Source organism: Phaenicophaeus curvirostris, chromosome 2 (assembly GCF_032191515.1).
Source record: "Phaenicophaeus curvirostris isolate KB17595 chromosome 2, BPBGC_Pcur_1.0, whole genome shotgun sequence".
Classification (NCBI taxonomy): domain Eukaryota; kingdom Metazoa; phylum Chordata; class Aves; order Cuculiformes; family Cuculidae; genus Phaenicophaeus; species Phaenicophaeus curvirostris.
Genome location: NC_091393.1, coordinates 16,362,339 through 16,377,484, shown reverse-complemented (window position 1 = coordinate 16,377,484; position 15,146 = coordinate 16,362,339). Strand labels below are relative to the sequence as shown.

General features: G+C 44.0%; 1 protein-coding gene across 1 annotated transcript; it reads left to right on the top strand.

The window, feature by feature from the left end:
* The first annotated feature begins 2,109 nt into the window (after positions 1 to 2,109).
* On the top strand, positions 2,110 to 9,806 carry SDHAF4 (succinate dehydrogenase complex assembly factor 4). The gene is made up of 3 exons (XM_069851443.1): positions 2,110 to 2,164; positions 5,823 to 5,975; positions 8,633 to 9,806. Exons 1-3 carry the CDS (start codon positions 2,125 to 2,127, stop codon positions 8,740 to 8,742), a joined length of 303 nt encoding a protein of 100 aa, XP_069707544.1. The 5' UTR covers positions 2,110 to 2,124; the 3' UTR covers positions 8,743 to 9,806.
* The last annotated feature ends 5,340 nt before the right edge of the window (positions 9,807 to 15,146 follow it).

Below are 15,146 nucleotides of genomic sequence, written 5' to 3'. Positions count from 1 at the left end.
CACCCTCTGAGTGAAGAACCTCCTTCTAATATCAAACCAAAAAGATTAGACGTCCCTGGCACACCTTCCTGCCCTTCCCTGATGTCCTATCATTGATCACCAGGGAGAAGAAATCAGCATGCACTCCTCCTTCTTCCCTTGTGAGGAAGCAGTAAACTGAGTGAGGTCCCCCCTCAGCCTCCTCCAGGCTGAACAGACCAAATGACTTCTGTTGCTCCTCATACGACTTCCCCTCTAGACCCTTCACCAGCGTCATGGCCCTCCTCTGGATGTTTTCCAGTAGCTTGATATCCTTTATATACTGTTGCACCCAAACCAGCACACAGTACTTGAGGTGAGACCACACTAGTGCAGAGCAGAGCAGGGCGATCACCTCCCTGACCAGCTGGCAGTGCAGTGCTTGATGTGCCCCAGGGAGAGAAAAGTTTTATTTCTCAAGCACCTCTGCGAGACCAGAACTGCCTTCACTTACAACTTGGGTCCCAAGGCATCATTTATCTGAGACACAGAGAGCGGTGGAGGGGACATGGGGTTGTTTTTAAGGTGGTGGGAGGCTGATGCAAGAAGTAGCTACTATTGCAAAAAGTGGAATATTTTTTATTTAAGCTAAAGTAGAGTGAAGTTTCGTTTAAGTAATTGCAATATCTGAAAGTTAGATAGAATTTCCTTCTGATAGCATGGTGTGTTTTTTTCAAACACTATTTTTCAAGACACCATGCATTCTTTGGAGATGATAACATCTTGTGTTCGGTGTGATCTGTGCTGAACATAGAATCATAGAATAATTTGGGTTGGAAAGGACCTTAAAGATTGTCTAGTTCCACACCCTGCCATGGGCAGGGACATCCCACTAGCTCAGGCTGCCCAAGGTCCCATCCAAGCTGGCCTTGAACACCTCGAGGGATGGGGCAGCCACAGCTTCCCTGGGCAACCCGTGCCAGTGCCTCACCACCCTCATTGTGAAGAAATTCTTCCTTATATTAAGCCTAAATCTGCCCCTCTCCAGTTTATACCTGTTCCCCCCTTGTCCTGTCACCACAAGCCTTTATGAATAGTCCCTCCCCAGCTTTCTTATAGGCTCCTTTTGAGTACTGGAAGGTCACTGTAAGATCTCCTCGGAGCCTTCTCTTCTCCAGGCTGAACAAGCCCAACTCTCTCAGCCTGTCCTCATATGGAAGGTGCTTAAGCCCTCTGATCATCTTTGTAGCCTCCTCTGGATTCGTTCCAACAGCTCCACATCCTTCTTGTGTTGAGGATTCCAGAACTGGGACACAGGACTCCAGATGAGGTCTCACAAGAGAGGAATAGAGAGGCAGAATCACCTCCCTCGACCCGCTGGCCTTGCTTCTTTTGATGCAGCCCAGGATACTGTTGCCTTCTGGGCTGCAAATGCACATTACTGGCTCATGTGGAGGTTCTCATCCCCCAGCACCCCCAAGCCCTTCTCTGCAGGGCAGCTCTCAGTCATATCATCCCCCATCGTGTACTGGAATTGGAGATTGCCCTGACCCAGCTGTAGGACCTTGCCTTGGCCTTGTTGAAGCTCATGAGGTTCTCACAGCCCCACTTCTCCAGCCTGTCTAGGTTCCTCTGGAAGACATCCCATCCTTCTGATGTGCCAACTGCACCACTCAGCTTGGTGTCACCTGCAGACTTGCCGAGGGTGCCCTCGATCTCGCTGTCAGTATCACTGATGAAGATATTAAACAGCACCGGTCCCAGTACGGACCCCTGAGGGACACCGCTTGTCACGGATCTCCACCTGAACCTGGAGCCTGTTCGCAGCCTTTACGTGTCTCAAACGCCGGGTCAGAGCTGGAGCCAAAGCTCCAAATTAACAAGAGATGTGACTGTTGTGAAGTTCCTAACGACACTGACACTAGTCCTTGTGGAGTTACAGACTGTGCCTAAGATCTGAGGGACGCTGTCCCCGCGTGCCCCGAGCCGTAGGGACCTCCGAGCCCCTCGGGTCCCTCTCTGTCCCCGTCCCCAGCGCTGGGGACACCCCCTGTCCCGGCTCCGGCCGCACGGGATCCACGGCGGATCACCGCCCCCCCCGCCCCCCGCGCTCCTTTCCGGCCCCCCCGCTGCGGGCTCGGGCTGCGGCCCCGCCCCCCGGCGGCCATGGCGCTGCGGCTGCTGCGCGGCGCGCGGGCGGCGGCGGGTGAGGAGGGGCGCGCGGGGCGGGGGGCGCCCAAGATGGCGGCGGGGAATGGGCGGGAAGGGGGAGAGGCGGGTCCCTCCTCAGGCCGGGGCTGCCTGGAAGGCCCCGGGGTGTCGCTGCTATTGTCCTTCAGCCCTTGCTCTAAACGTTTCCCGCTTCTCTCTCTCGTGGTGGCCAGCGGCAGGAGCTGAGGGAATGACAGGAGGATGTGCCAGGGGCGGGATGGGTTGGGCATTAGGGAAAGGGTCTTCACCCAGAGGAGCGCTGGAACAGCTCCCGGGTCAGCGGGCACGGCACCAAGACTGATAATCGCAGAATCACTAGGTTGGAAAAGGCCTCCGGGATCATCGAGTCTAACCATTCCTGTCAACCACTGAACTATGTCCCCGAGCACCTCGTCTACCCGTCTTTTTAAACATCTCTGGGGAAGGTGAATCAACCACCTCCCTGGGCAGCCTCTGCCAGTGCCCAATGACCTTTTCCGTGAAAAATTTTTTCCTAATGTCCAGCCTAAACCTCCCCTGGCGGAGCCTGAGGCCATTCCCTCTTGTCCTGTCCCCTGTCACTTGGGAGAAGAGGCCAGCTCCCTCCTCTCCACAACCTCCTTTCAGGTAGTTGTAGAGAGCAATGAGGTCTCCCCTCAGCCTCCTCTTCTCCAGGCTAAACACCCCCAGCTCTCTCAGCTGCTCCTCATAAGGCCTGTTCTCCAGCCCCCTCACCAGCTTTGTTGCTCTTCTCTGGACTCACTCCAGAGCCTCAACATCCTTCTTGTGCTGAGGGGCCCAGAACTGAACACAGGATTTGAGGTGTGGTCTCACCAGTGCGAAGTACAGGGGCAAATTCCATCAATATTCCAGAATCCCTTGGACAATGCACTCAGATACATAGTGTTAATTTTAGGGTTTTCCTGTCTGGAGACAGGAGTTGGGCTCAATGATGCTCACAGGTCCTTTCCATCTCAGGACATTCTGTGGTCCTCCCCACCAGTATTAATGTTTTTCTCTAAAGTTGAGGGTTAGGAGCACAACTCTTAGGTCAGGCTGAAGGATTTGGGGTGGTTTTAACTCCTGGAGATAAGGAGGCTGAGGGGAGACCTTATCACTGTCTACAGCTGCCTGAAAGGAAGTTGTAGAGGTGTGTCTCTTATCCCAAGTAACAGGTGATGGGACAAGAGGGAACGGCATCAAGGTGCACCAGGGGAAGTTCAGAACAGATATCAGGAAAAATTTCTTCACCAAAAGGGTTCTCAAGAACAGGCAGAGGCTGCCCAGGGAGGTGACTGAGTCCCCATCCCTGGAGGTATTTAAAAGACAGGTAAATTAAGTGCTCAAGAATATGTTTTAGTAGTGTCAGGTATAGTTGGACTCTGTTATCTCAAAGGTCTTTTCCAACCGAGCAATTGCAAACCTGCTGTCACCACCAGTTCCAGAATTTTTCTTTAATAAAATGTTAAACTGTTGTTTAAAAGTTTGCAGCAACTACGTGGAAAGAAAAAGTCCAGAATTGATAATGAGGTGGAGAAGGACTTGGGGATGCTGAATTATGAGAAGCTCAACATGAGCCAGCAGTGTGCACTCACAGCCCAGAGGCCAACCCTATCCTGGGCTGCATCAAACGAAACGTGGCCAGCAGGTCAATTCTCCCGCATTATTTCTCTCTCATGAGAACCCTCATGGAGTATTGTTCCAACTCTGAAATCCCCAACATAAGAAGGATGTGGAAGGATGTGTAATCCCGAAACAGTCCTGAAGAGTATATGTTAATAGAAGAACTGCAATAAAATGATGTTGGGTTTTTGTGGGCCCTCCTAGGCTTGATTTGTCCATTAAGTTCATGGCAAGATTTGGCTGATGCTCCTGTCTGCCCTAAGCATCCTGATGGGTGCCCAGCTCCCACTGCATGAACAGCTTTGTTATGATAAATCACGATCTGTGGGCCTCTTCAGAAGACTGGGTATTGTGGATTTTGGCTGTGCAGCAACTTTAAAGACTTGGGATTTTCAATTTTTCTTTTAAATTCTCTCTACATGAGCTATATAATTAATAAATTGGATGGCTTTTTGACTGCATGTAAAGGATGATGCAGTTCAAAGATCATTTTGTGGATTGTGGTTGACTGATAACATTGATTGTCTATCACATGTTTTTAGAGGTACTTAATGTTGAACTAATGTCACCTCTGTGTCAAGAAGAATGTGTTTTGGTCAAGAATATCTGGTATTGCAAATAGGAAAATGGGTTTTGCCTCTTCCTTGCTGAGGTAATCAAGTCCATATTAGTACCTTAATCTGACTTTAATTTGAACTTCAACCAGAATATGAACTTTAATTTGATTTGCTAGCTAGCTTCCTTCTCAGCTTCCTGAAGAATGCCAAGGTGCTTGGCAGGAGTAGAAAGATCTTATGTATGCAGAAGGATTGGATTCTTCATTGTTGATAGTCCTTTATCTCATGCTTAAAAGGAAAAAAAAATGCATCCCTTTGGGACATTGGTAACAGCTGGGAGGTGTAATACAGTTTATGCAACTGCAGGGTTTGATCTTAGGGCTGTGGTATTTTAGGATGAATGAATATGCTGATGCTGGGAATGCAAGTGGATTGTTGGGTGGTGTATGTATGGGTGAGTCAAATCCATGCTGCTTGAGAAGGTTTCCTGATGCAATCTCTTAAGCAAGGTGGAAAGGTAATTCTTTCAAGTGCTCTGCGCCCAGTCTGGTACACGAATGATTCTGTTTGAAACTTAAGAAAAGTCAGAGCTGCTTTAGGCTCTTGTCCGTAGCTGAAATGTTTTTAGAGGGTAGTTTATATTCACTGTGTACATTTGGCTTTTTAACTAAATGCATAAACATCAGTTATTTTGAAAGATCTTGGTAAGTAATTTTTTACTTGTATGACTCAAATTATTTAATGACTTACAATATCTGTGCAGCTTCATTTTTGTACTGCTTGAAAGAAATTTAGGTATGGATATTAATAGGCACGTACACTTATGCTAGAAGTATGTTAGTAGTACCTTAAAGAGAAAAAGGTTGGTTTTAATTACAGTATTTCCGTGCAGTTACATAGTTGAACTTAAATGTGCCCAAGGCTTGTCCTGGTTTTTACTACCAGCCTAATTATTTTACTGTCATAAGGGAAACCCAACTATTCTCTACGAACATTTTGGAAAACCTGTTACTAAGCGAACAATATTTTATGTTTTAAAACTTTCCTTTGGGAAAGCAGAAGCTTTTTCCTGACTCTAGCTGCTGGAAATGAGCCAAGGCCTGGAAATCAGCGGGCGTCTTGGGGGAGGTTAGGACTTCTCCATAAAAACACACTGTACTGATCTATGCTAGCATAATTACTACTTAGAGTCTAAATTGCACGAAGATAACAGTGAAGATAAGTTCAAGCAGTTTAAAATACACTGTTTATGTCAACTGAGTTACACAACTAACACAGTTTTGCCTGCATATGTTTCTAGGGCCAAAAATAATTATCTCTGCTGATTTCTTACATGTTCATGAGGTGAATGTTAAACTAATATTTGGAGTTTGTTTTCTTCTCCTCTGCTTCCCAATTTCTGCAGTGAGGATTTCTCAGACGTGCTCTGAACAGTCACGTAGAGTCAATATTGAACTCTGACATTTATGCTACCTGTCTTCATTTGTTTGATAGGGTCATCACTGCCTTGCAGCTCGCCGAGGTGCACCAGCTCTAAGACAGGAGGAGGACCTGAACCCGCTAAGCAGTCACTTAAGAAACCGAAGTTACCACTAGGTCGATTTGATGAACCAGAGGAGTCCAGTATAGAGAGGGAACCCCTGGAAAGTAAGTCATGTTTTGTGGAATTGAAAGCCATATTTTAAAGAAATGGCCCTGAGATGCTGTGCTGATTTCAGTTTAAGAATAGTGGTAGCCGTTCAGCTCTCTGCGGAATTGCTTCCTGAGTTCAATGGTTCTGAAAAAAAAAAAAAAAGGAGAGGCAGGGCTGTGGGCACAGGTTGCAGCAAATGATGTATGAGGGAAAAACTCTTCAAAACAAGCTGGTTGAATATTGTAAGTTGTCACACAGAGAACTTCTGGTGTCTCTCTTCTTGGAGACACTCAAATTTTCACAGATGTCCTGACCTGACATCAGCCTTGCTTTGAGCAAGGCTGGCTCCAGATGTCTGCCAAAGGTGACAAAATCCAGTATAAACCACTCCATGATGTGGAGAAATGTAGCTGGTATTGGTCTGATATAGTACAGCTATAAACACTGGTAGTAAACTCACGAGGGCTCCAGCTCCTTTTTATTATCCAAACAGCCTGTTCTGTTTCATGGTCCGTGAAACACCTGTAGTTCCTGCTGGATTTCGTGGTCAGTCTTTCTCTTAGCCTTGTTGCTTTTCAAAGCAATTCCTGCAACAGACACTGAGTTTCCTGAGCCACTCAGTAGGGTCAGGGGAGGCCTCACAAACTGCTGCTGTTCGTGTTGTGTGGCAGTGACCTTAGCGGGGCCGCGTTTAGAGAACCTGGCAAGATTGAGGCACCAGGTGCATCGCTGCTGAAGTCACTAGAAGCGTAATTTTTTACCAGATGGGAGAAAGACTGAATCTTTTTTCCTTCTTTTTAATTAGCCATCTTTCCTTAACTTAAAAGGCTAGTCATACTGTCTTATTCACGATAGCATGCTATTCTGTTACTGTTTACCAGTAGTGATAACCCATGTTTTATCTATTTTGAGATCTCTACGACAAGCTTTTTTAATTTATCAATAGATTACTATGAATATACAGATGATAAAATGACTGAAAAATTACAGTATCATCTCAGAAATGGCTGCAAGCAATTTCAGATTGTGATTCACTTGAGAACTGACTCAGAGTTGGAGTTTCTGTGTAAGCAGCTATTTAATTCTTGTCCTTTTATTCCCAAGAAAATAAATAGAAGCACTGCTTCGTTTGAGAAAAATGTATAGTTATTATCTTTTGCCTTTTGCTTAGATGTTCTAGGTTTAGAGCAACACCCAAGGTTTCTTTTGGCTTTAAATTTAGTCGTACCTGTATATTTTTTACATACAACACTAGCAATAGGTTGTTAGAGTGCCAACAGCCCATTGTGTCCTCGATGGTTATTAGGAAAAAATGTAACAGTTTAGGCTGGCTGTTTGAATTCTCACTGCTGTGTAACTATCATGGAGTAATCTTTTAAGTTTCTGCATCCATGTCAGCACATCAGAAGTGCCTGGATTTTGGTTTGATGACATCTACAAAATAATATTAGATAATTTGTGCTTCTTGTACTGCCAGAAGTGCTCAAATACTGAAATTTCCTGTCCTGGTCTGCATGAATTTTTAAACAGATGTCCCAGTATGTCATTCTGTGTAGCCTGTAGCTACGTAAGTTTCCATCACTGTCCTTTTGTTTGCTCTTCAAGATTTCTGTTGGCTTTTCTCATTTTCAACCCTGCGCCTCGTGACTTGTCTTGCCCACCAGGACTAAGTTAGGGCTACGACTGAGGGATCCTCAAGCTACACATATATAAGGGCGGCTCTGGAGAATGTGGGGTACAGTGAGCTTCAGGGTGCCCCGCGGTCTAATGCAGGATGAGAAAACAGCCTAGGATGGTGCTGTCCCAAAAACTACTTTGTGGCTTGGCGATGCCTCGTGGGATGGCCAGTGTGTAGTATGGGTGGCCTGAGTTACTGCTCTTAGAGGCAGTAACTGCTCCCTGAGGAAGGGAGCACTGAGCAGCATGAGGACATTGTGTGGGGTGCAGGAAGCTCCACGGTTTTCAAGCAGGTGCTGTGAGCTAGTAGGGAGTAGAGCCTTGCTAACACCTAAGCTTAGCACACTGCTAATCAGAGAAAGTCCCATTCGTACCCCTCTTAAAGAGTCTCCCTCTTCTGAAAGGGCATCAGTGACTTAGTGAGCTTAGTTTTAAGTTTTAGAAGGTAAAAAGTCTTATTTTAGCTATTTAGGATTTTATGGGATCTGCTATGACTGAGGTCTCTAGCCTGGCATTGATGGATATCAGCATGATTATTCCTGAAAAACATACCATCATCCATGAAAACACAGTGTTTTAGATACATAAATAACAGAATGGAGACGGAAGTTCAAGCTAAAATGAAACCCGAGTGCTTAAAATTAGAGATGTAAATAAACACAGAAAGTGACCTGGTATTTTAGATGTAGTGAACATTTTTACAGTGCACCTGAATGACAGGAGTTCTCACTGTGAATTCATGAGAAACTGTGATGCTTTAGTTCCTTTGCTTTTTTATTTGCATAACTGGATGTGATTGTGTGTATTGCTGGCTGTTGTCACTAAACTGTGAAATTACTGCTGTATGACTCTGGGAAGTGTTTAACTCGAGGTTGCCTTTAAGAACAAAAGATAATTGATCTTGTATTTGAAAATGAAGCTAAGAGGTAGGCATCGTGGATGCCTATATTTTCAACATTATAGGCATTTTAATGAACTTTCCTTGTCATTTTAGAATTCCCTGATGGAATCAATCCTGCTACAAAAGAGAGGGGTGGACCTAAAGGCCCTGAACCTACACGTTTTGGAGACTGGGAGAGAAAAGGACGTTGCATAGATTTTTGATGTGTAAATGTGTCTGTGTTGCTAATAAGATATTCCTAGTTGTTGAAAAATATGATGTACAGAAAAATCTCACCTGGATTTGCTGTGAAGCTTCTTGTTTCTGTCACGCTTGTGATGAATTGTTTGAGAGGTACCATGTAAATAAACATGATACTGCATCTCAGATTTTGGAGCTGTTACTTGCTCAATGTACGCTTGATCTTTACTGCTTTTTACACCATGCAAGAATAAATGCACAGGTAGTGACATGAATTGTTAGTTGGGATCTTACTGAGATGTATAAGGGTTTGGGTTTCTTCATTTAAACCTTTATGTAGTGTCTTAAAAGTGCTGAAAGAGCTTTGCAGTTCATTAACTGTTCATAGTGTCCCTGCCCATGGCAGGAAGGTTGGAACTAGATGATCTTTGAGGTCTCCTCCCACTCAAACCATTGCATGATTCTGTGAACCTTGATACCGATCATTAATATACAGCCACCTCTGAGGAGATCAGTACTTAGCTGGTGTTCACATTTAGCACAGTAGTTCATTGTTAAAAGCCCTTTTCATCAAGAACCATTCCCTCTGTCTCCATTAAAGTGGGTTGGGGTTTGTTTTCTGTTTGTGGAGAAGCTGACAGGCTGTAAATGGCATGATGGCCTAATTCTGAAGGTCATCTCATGATTGAAAGTAGTGTAGGGATGCCTTATATGCAGTTTTAGAATAGTGTTTAACCTAGCTTATTACATGCTACTTCTGTCTGAAAACTGGTCAAATGCTTGGGGGAAAATAACGTTACTTTCTGACACCTTATGATCAAAGGGGGCTAATTACATTAGGCCATAAAACTAAGTGATCTGGCATTGAACGAAATATCCTTCAGGCAGACCAAGCTCAGTTCTTCATTCAAGAATTCACCTAGTTGTAAGCACTGTAATAGAGTGTGAATCTGACACTTGAGTGGGTACTTATTAATAAGAATAAGCTGTCATTATTAAGATGTGTGAACATATGCTGTATTTATTTCCATGCAAGTTCTTTTTGATCACTTAAATAAATGGTCTTCAGCTGTAAAAGTTTTCTTCATCCCTTTGTGTTTCCTTCTTGGTGCTCTGCTGATTTTTCAACCTCTTCTCTTTTACTCTTCACAGTCTGTCTTCACAACTCCTGTTTGCTACTTTTGCCACAGCGCCTCAGTGGGCATTAAAACGGAATAAAAGTTTCCTAGAGAGACCAGGACAGTTTCCCATTCTACAGCCTACACTCCTTTTTCCTGTACAGATTTTTTTGCCTTTTGCTATGGCGAAGCAAGTTGTACCTGAAGGAAAAGTCAGCTTTACTTCATCATTTCTGGTGTTAGGCGTTACTCTGGCTCTGTAAGAATGCATTGCTTTGCCCAGCTTTGCCTTTTCTGTGATTTTCATTAGAGCATTGAAGTGTTTGGAATTTCCATGTATGGAATTTTTCAGTTACCTAAAGATACGTTGGGTACCTATCTTTAGTTTATTAAAATATTTATTTGTATTAATGCTTTGCTACTTCAGTTGCCAGTGGGTTGGAAAATTTTCAACACACAACGCACAACCTTTTCAGATAGGAAGCAGAAATTTTAATTGGAAACTTCTGCCTTTTTGGCATTATAATTAATAGGCTTAATGTCTTAATTAGTGAAGAGGCAGTAACACTGCTGCAGTTATTTTATTTTTTAATTCTGCATCTTACTGTCCTTATCCATGGATTGCTGTATGAGTTCACTACCTTCCCTTACCAGGCTTTACTCTTCCCAGCACACACTCCATGAATGTTTACCTAGTTCTGCTTGGCATTCCAGATTTTCAATTCTAATTGCTACCTTCAGCATAGACTGCAGCTGCAGCCCTTCCTCGCTGCAGGATTGCACCCTTTTGGGTGGACAAGGTGCTAAGGGGCATGGTTTAGTGTTTGATAGGAATGGTTGGACTCGATGATCCGGTGGGTCTCTTCCAACCTGGTTGTTCTATGATTCTATGATATAAAGAACTTGTCTCACTTTGCCATGGTTTTCTTTATGTTTCTGTTAGTCATCTTCAGTCTCTTCCTGCTTTGTGATTTAGGACTGATACGCGTGCTGTCCAGGCCCGTGCGTTTGCTTCCATGCAGGTGATGACAGCTCTGTTGGGTCCTGGGCACTCCCTGCCCACTCGGATTTGGAAGCTGCTTCTGAGAGCACTGTCCATACCAGCAAGACTCAGTGCCTCACGAAGGCAGGGATTTTGCTTTCTTTCAAAAAATAAAAAGGCTCTTGCCTAACCAAGGCAAGGTGCAAATGCAAAGGGGCCTTTTGGTGCGGTCTGGCAATCTGGCATTTACAGAGGAGTCCTGGGCTCTGGTACCAGTAAGTCTAAAATAACATCTTGACTCAATGGCTTAATGATCCGGTGGGTCTTTTCTAACCTGGTGATTCTATGATTCTATTATTTTGCAGTGCTGCAAAATCACTTGTGGTATTAGTCAGAACCAGTCATGGTCTATAGGCAATTGCGCATGCAAGTGACAGGGTAGGGCATGAGTTCTTGCAGTGTCTGCAGTTGGGAAAGAAGCGCTTCAGCCCTTTTCCAGTGCTGACTTCCTGCTTTTGCCAGGTGATTAATATTAGCAGTTCTCTGGGATACAGCATTAGGGTAACGCAATGACTTGTGGTGTGAGCCATTAGATTGGCCACAGGTATGTTTTTATCATAAATACTGATTAAATCTATTTTTTGTAGCTCTTTTTGTTAGCATCATGGTGTAAAGCAGCAGGGCTTGTATCCATTTTCTGTCAAATTTCTGGGAGACAAAGGAGAATTGTTCTGGCTGTGTAAGCAAATTCTTGCAGTACAGGAGGATGCTTGCTGCTCTGTTTTGTTTTCCTTACTAAAAAAGCTGCATGTTATGTTTCTGCCATAGGTTTTCTTCCTTAAATTTGTTTCTGCTCATTTGCATAGACACATGTGGTACGCTATTAAAATTATGAAGCCTTTATTGTTTGAAGGAATTGCTCTGTAATTACTTTATTACAAAACGTATAAAGTTGCACTCCGCACTTAAAGGAAATGTGCTATATATATTGCTATATAGTGCCGTGCCGGAAAAGTATATATTTCAGTGCTGATTTTACTAAGTTAAAATGCAAGGTTTATTACATAGTTGAATCAGAATAAAATTAGCCTTTATGGTAGCAGATGTTTGCAGAGGACCGTGGAATGTAATGTTGTTATAAAGCTTTACTACTTTTTCAGTTGACTGCAATAAATGATCACAAGCTCCAATGGTCTGTAGTGACAAACATGTCACGAGGTGCTAAGGGGCATGGTTTAGTGTTTGATAGGAATGGTTGGACTCGATGATCTGGTGGGTCTCTTCCAACCTGGTTATTCTATGATTCTATGTGACATGGCTGTTAATGATACTTATTTTGGTTTTTTTATTTAGAAAGGACCAAAACGCCTTGTTCTGAAGTGTCAGGAAATGACAAAACTGTATTCATTTTTTAAGAGAAGAGGATTTGGAAGTTCTGTGGGTTTTGTAGTTGTTGCTCAGTCACTAAGATAGCATCAAGCATGTGAGAGTATAAGGAATTGATTTGAGATGAGATTCTGTGTGCTGATGGTGATCAAAACCCATAAAAATTTGTGGCTGCTTTCATGTTTTTGTAACATGCAGTATGCAAACACCCTTGCTCAGCTGGTGGGTGGTGCTTCGTGTCAGACCAGCCGAGCTGTGCAGTCTCCACACAGCTGTTGGTGTGTCTGCGCGCCTCTCATATCAGCGACTGGTGGCAGCGGGTACTCACGTGTCACTGCAACTGACTTTTGTTGCAGAAAGGGTGGCACAGTAGAAATGGAGTCATAATTATAAAATTAGGTTGGGGGAAATCCTCAGAAAAGAGCTGTATTTAAAACAAGGGCTGCAAAGAGCAGAACCAGTGAGGTCCTGCGTCCTCTGAATGCCATACATCTGTAGATCCACTGTCTGTCTCCACATTCCCTTGTTGATTGACTTAATCTCCACCAGGCGAGAGACAGAGCATCTTTCTGCCCATTTTTCCCCCCAGGGGCATTACATGGAACTCTTTCCCAGCCACTGATGTTCTCAGAGCTTGCAAGAACCTCATTACTTTGGAAACTCTTCTCTCCTTGACAACTTTTCAGTATTGCATAGACTGAAGTTACTCACTGCCTTCTAAAGTCATGGGATAGGGCAGATAGCGGCCTCTTACCCTATGGAAACCAAGCTGAGGAATAACTGACCATATGTATTTTCTTGAGGAATGCTCAGCATCTCTGCAATTTTCTACAGTTCAGAACTGCTTTATTTTTTCTTCCCTCAAAGAACATCCTAAGTGCCAATTAAAGCTTACAGCAGTAAGACTTTGACATGCATTTCCCAGGCACCAAGTCTCCCAGTCAGCTGGAGTCTTGGGCCTGTAAAAAAATCATGTAATTTCATGTTGACATTTTTAGAATGAGAGTGTTCTAAGAAGCTCTTTAAGGTCCTTACTTAACAAATTCATTTATTATAAAGCTGACATACCTGGCCATCAAGGCAGTTGTAATTCTCAAATGTTAGTCTCTGACAAAACTAGGTGAGCCATGAAGCGAGCTGGTAGTCAGGTTAGTTCTAGACGCCAGATATTGAACTGTTATTTACACTGGGAATCTCTCCTAATCAGCTGCTTTAAAATTAAGTGACTTATTTAGCCATCTGTGCTTGCTTCATAATTAGTTGCAATGCAGGGATATGGCTCTAAAATGTAGTCTGTCTTAGTACATGGAGATGAATTCTTCATTACAGATGGTGAATGGGAGGAAGTTTTAAGTGTGTCCTCTCCGTTAACTTTGAAAGGCTGCCTAAATAGCTGTCTTAAGCAGATACCATTAGAGAGATGAAGTTGGATGTGTCAGCGTTGTGGTGGTGACAGTGGAGAAGCCAGAGTGTCAGCGGATGCAAGGTGTGAACTACTTGCTTCCCTCTCAGAGGGCGGGTTGCAGCAAGGCAACAGGACCTGCAGTCCTGCTGTTTGTGCCCTTCCCAAATGCCACTGGCAGGGAAGGGGATGTTCAGGGCCAGCTCTTAGGCACCTTGTGCTTCCCCTAAAATGAGAGGAAGAAGGCTGAAGCTAAGACTTTAAATTCCTTCTGCCTCTCCAACCCCCAAACAAATGCCTAAAGCATCCTATAGCCAAGAGACTAACATTGGACCTATTTATAGCCGGGTGGCAGCAAGTATCTCAAACCTAGGAATCCATGGGGGTTTTTTCCCTAATAAGGAAAGGGTGAAGTGCATCGAACTAACAACTAAACTGCCTTCACCCAATGTGCTGCTGAAAGAGAGGGAGCTGATATCAAGATAAAACTGTCTAGAAACAAATATATTTGCTCAACAAACCCTTAGTCTGCGTGACTTCCTCATGAGGGTTAAGGAACAAAGGATGGTGTGTTTCCAGCCTCCATTTGAGAGCTGGGGGGAATTTCACCGTCTCCTAGAAGATACGTGAGCAAATGTTGCTTTGCTCAGGGAACATGCTGCTTTTAGCCCCTTTTTTCCCTCAGGGCTTTCACTTGCAAGCTCTGCAGTGTCTATGTGTGATCTTCAGGCAGAATTTTTTCCAGATGTTTTTCTTGAGATAGGACTGCAGGATAGTGGCAGGTAACTGGTCTAGCAGGCATGATGCTTCATCCTCTCTTTATATGCTGATGTCATTTTTTCTACCCGGTAGTGACAGCTGCAGCTCTTTTACTATTAACTTGCATGTTATTTAATCCTGCTTTTAATTTTTGCCAACCTTGAAGCCATTTCTTTATAGGTACTCTTAGGTCCTCTGGAGTATTAACAGGATACTTCATAAACTTAATCACAAATTGCAGATGTTTCTCTTTCTCTGAAGGAAATCTTTTGATAATTTGTATTTTGTATGTGAAGCTCTTGTTGACGGGCAAATAAAAAAGATAAGCCCTGTGGACCGGATCTCCTCCAGTTGCTTCTGACTCTCCAATTCAGGTTCATTATTCTATTAAAATGTAGCTCTTATGGGGAGTCAAGGACGCAAAGAGGGAGAGGGAGATGCCTCTAACAAGTAACACCGATGTCTCTGAAAGCTTGACGCATAAACCCAACTCATTTTAAGGTCTTCTTTAATCAGGCATCAGTGAATGTGGCTTAGCTGTTACAGTTACATTATTGAACTTCTTTCAGAGGGCGTGGCTGTGGTCCAGTCTGTCCAGAACAGTTGTGGCTGTGTTGGGGCAGTCCCGAGACAAGTCCATGAGGCAATTTTTACAGTTTGCACAGAGAAGCCCAGCTCTGACTGACAGGCAGGCGCACTGTTGGCTCACCTGTGAATGACTGTGGGAGAAATGTCTCTTAAGTGGCACAGAGTTTTGAGAACATAGTGACATCATCAGCA